This window comes from Lucilia sericata, unplaced genomic scaffold (genome assembly GCF_015586225.1).
Source record: "Lucilia sericata isolate MDLA Ls3-8-SP2 unplaced genomic scaffold, ASM1558622v1 Contig000810F_arrow, whole genome shotgun sequence".
NCBI lineage: Eukaryota > Metazoa > Arthropoda > Insecta > Diptera > Calliphoridae > Lucilia > Lucilia sericata.
In genome coordinates, this window is record NW_023994802.1 from 157194 (window position 1) to 160000 (window position 2807).

Sequence of the window (2807 nt, forward strand, 5' to 3'; positions counted from 1 at the left end):
AATTTAAAATTCAGCCAATTCAGAAAGAAAGAAAAAAAAATACTGTTTCGTTTTTGTTGATGTTTTTTTTTTCTGTAATGATTTACATACTTTTTTTGTTTATTTTATTTTTATTAAATTAAAATTTTTCTTTTATTTCATTTAACTATGAATTGTTTTAAATTTATGTATAATATTTTCTTTTGTTTATATTAATTTTAAGTTTTTCAATTTTTTTCTTCTGTATAATTATAATTATTTATTTATTATTTAAATTTAGCATTGTATTAACATTTATACTTTAATTTTTGCTTTAATTAAAAAATATTTTTATTTCTTTTTTGTTATGTATAGTTTATATATAATGTTTTTTTAATAATTAAAAAATAAAATAAAATTAATTAAAAACAAACATAAACTAACATAATTTTGTTTAATATTTTCTTTAAATTTCTTTTAATCAAATCAAACATCTAAAATAAAAAAACTACACGACGACTTTTTTATATATGATTTACTATGTATAAATAGATAGATATATACTATATATAAATTTATATAAATGTTTTAAACTTTTTTGTTTTTTTTTTACTTGTATTTTTCTTTTAATTAAGTTCACAATTACAAATTTACTCTGTTCTATTTTCTATATATAAAAAAACGGTTGATGCTGTTAGTTTTTCTATGTTTGTTTAATAAATAATTAAAAAGAGATTTGTTGGCTTTTGAAAACTGCATTGAAATATCCAACGGCTTTAGTAATGAATTTTATTTTTTTGTTTTAATTACAATTAAAATTTATAAATAAACAACAAAAATAATATATTTATCTTCCTTTTGTTTTGTTAAGCTATTTCTTATTTAAAATTAAAGTTTCTTTTAAGAAATTGTCAATATTTATAAAGAATTGGTGGTGTTGGTAGTGTTGGCTTCTTTTTTTTTTTGTTTTATTTTAATATTTGTTGTTTTTCTTTTTATTTTTCATATTTAGATAGTAGAACTGACTGACTTGTTTTTGTTATAGTTGTATTTTATATAGTATTTTAGAACTTAATCGGATTCATCTTCTCGGTCATCGAAACCCGTTAGATCGACCGCTTTTAACATACCCCGAGATATCGCATATTCAATCAAGGCCAAATGGCAGAATACATATTGGTCGGGCATTTGTATTGAGTATGCACGTTGTGAACGTATTCTTTCAACGGTGCCACGTATATCGGCTGTACCAACATCTTCCAGGCGAGATATGCAAATGTCCAAAGTAATAAATGTGCCTGTAATAGATACGAAAATTTAATAGAAACTTTATCTAAAGTATGGAAACCTCTATAGAAAACAGTTTAATGAAGACATTTTTCTACAGAAAACTGTCTAAATTAGACGTTTTTGTATAGAAAGCTATTTAAAGAAGACACTTTTATAATCGGGTTTCAGAAGTCTCTATTCTATTTTAAACTTCCTAAATACAAAATGTTTCAATAGAAAACTCTTTAAAGAAGACACTTTTAGTATAAAACTTTATAAATAACACATTTTTTAATAGAAAACTGTGTAAATAAGACACTTTTCTATAGAAAACTGTCTAAAGAAGACACTTTTTATAAAAACCGTCTAAATAAGACACTTTTGTATGAAAAACAGACTAAAGACGACACTTTTGAATAGAAAACTGTCTAAAGAATTGAATTGAATAGAAAACTTTTGAATAGAAAACTGTCTAAAGAATTTAATTGAATAAAAACTGTCTAAAAAGACAGTTTTGTATAGTAAATTGTCTAAAGTAGACTGTTTTGTATAAACAAAAACTGTCAAAATACACTTTCGTAAAGAAAACTGTCTAAAAAAAATTTTTTTCTAAAGAAGACACATTTCTATAGGAAACTGTTTAGAGAAGACACTTTTCTATAGAAAACTGTCTAAAGAAGACTCTATCCTATAAAAAAATTCTAAAGAAGGCATTTTTCTATAGAAAACAGTCTAAATAAAACAAATTATGCCACTGATAACTGATTATTTAACGTTAATTGCTTTATAGTTTCCTCAGTTTCAGGGATTCATTTTTTTACTATAATTTTCTTCGAAAGTTGTAGAAAATCTTTACCTGTTCTTCCAATACCCGCACTACAATGCACCACAATTGGTGGCCCTCTTGGATGACCGGCCCATGTATCACCTAACGCTTGTACCATTTGTAATTGTTTCTCGCGAACCTTTTGCAGGAAGGTTATCATGGCCATGGCTGAACTGGGTACACCATAATCCGGCCAACTGGTAAATTGCCAATGTGACACATTTCTTACTTCATCAGTCTGGGTGGAAAATGAAAAAATGCGAAGAAAATTAATTTTATTCTGTTGTATTTTGCTGTTGTAGCAGAAGAACTCACTCACCTTTGTATTTCTCAATTCTAATGAGGCTACTGTATAATCTTCATTAGTTTCTATACTAAGTGTTCGCACGTGAAAGTTACCAAATTCTAAGGAACTATTTTCTTGTGGTTCCCAATATTGACCGCATTTTACGCGTCCACGTTCCATAACGCGTGTTGTCATAACTATAACTAAACAATGTTGTTCCCAGATCATACGCCAAAAATCTTGGGATGTCTTTGGTAATGGGCCTGTAATTAAAAAAAGAATGATGAAGATAAATTACAATGAATTATTTCAAATTAAAAGAAATATTAATAAAGTAATTGGTTCGAAAGGATAGATAGATAGATAGATAGATAGATAGATAGATAGGTAGATAGATAGATAGATAGATAGATAGATAGATAGATAGATAGATAGATAGATAGATAAATAGATAGATAAATAGATAGA

General features: G+C 25.9%; 1 protein-coding gene across 4 annotated transcripts in view; it reads right to left on the reverse strand.

The window, feature by feature from the left end:
* Positions 1-884: 884 nt before the first annotated feature.
* Positions 885-2807, reverse strand: part of LOC119608224 (tyrosine-protein phosphatase non-receptor type 9) — a 44749-nt gene continuing 42826 nt past the window's right edge. For 3 of the 4 annotated variants that reach the window (XM_037962543.1, XM_037962544.1, XM_037962546.1), the window contains 3 exons: positions 2373-2602; positions 2084-2291; positions 885-1256 (listed from right to left, as the gene is read on the reverse strand). In XM_037962543.1, coding sequence (XP_037818471.1) covers positions 1030-1256; positions 2084-2291; positions 2373-2602 — 665 coding nt within the window. In that variant the 3' untranslated portion in view covers positions 885-1029. The remainder of the gene's footprint in view (positions 1257-2083; positions 2292-2372; positions 2603-2807) is intronic. The other variant, XM_037962545.1, reaches the window with a different exon arrangement.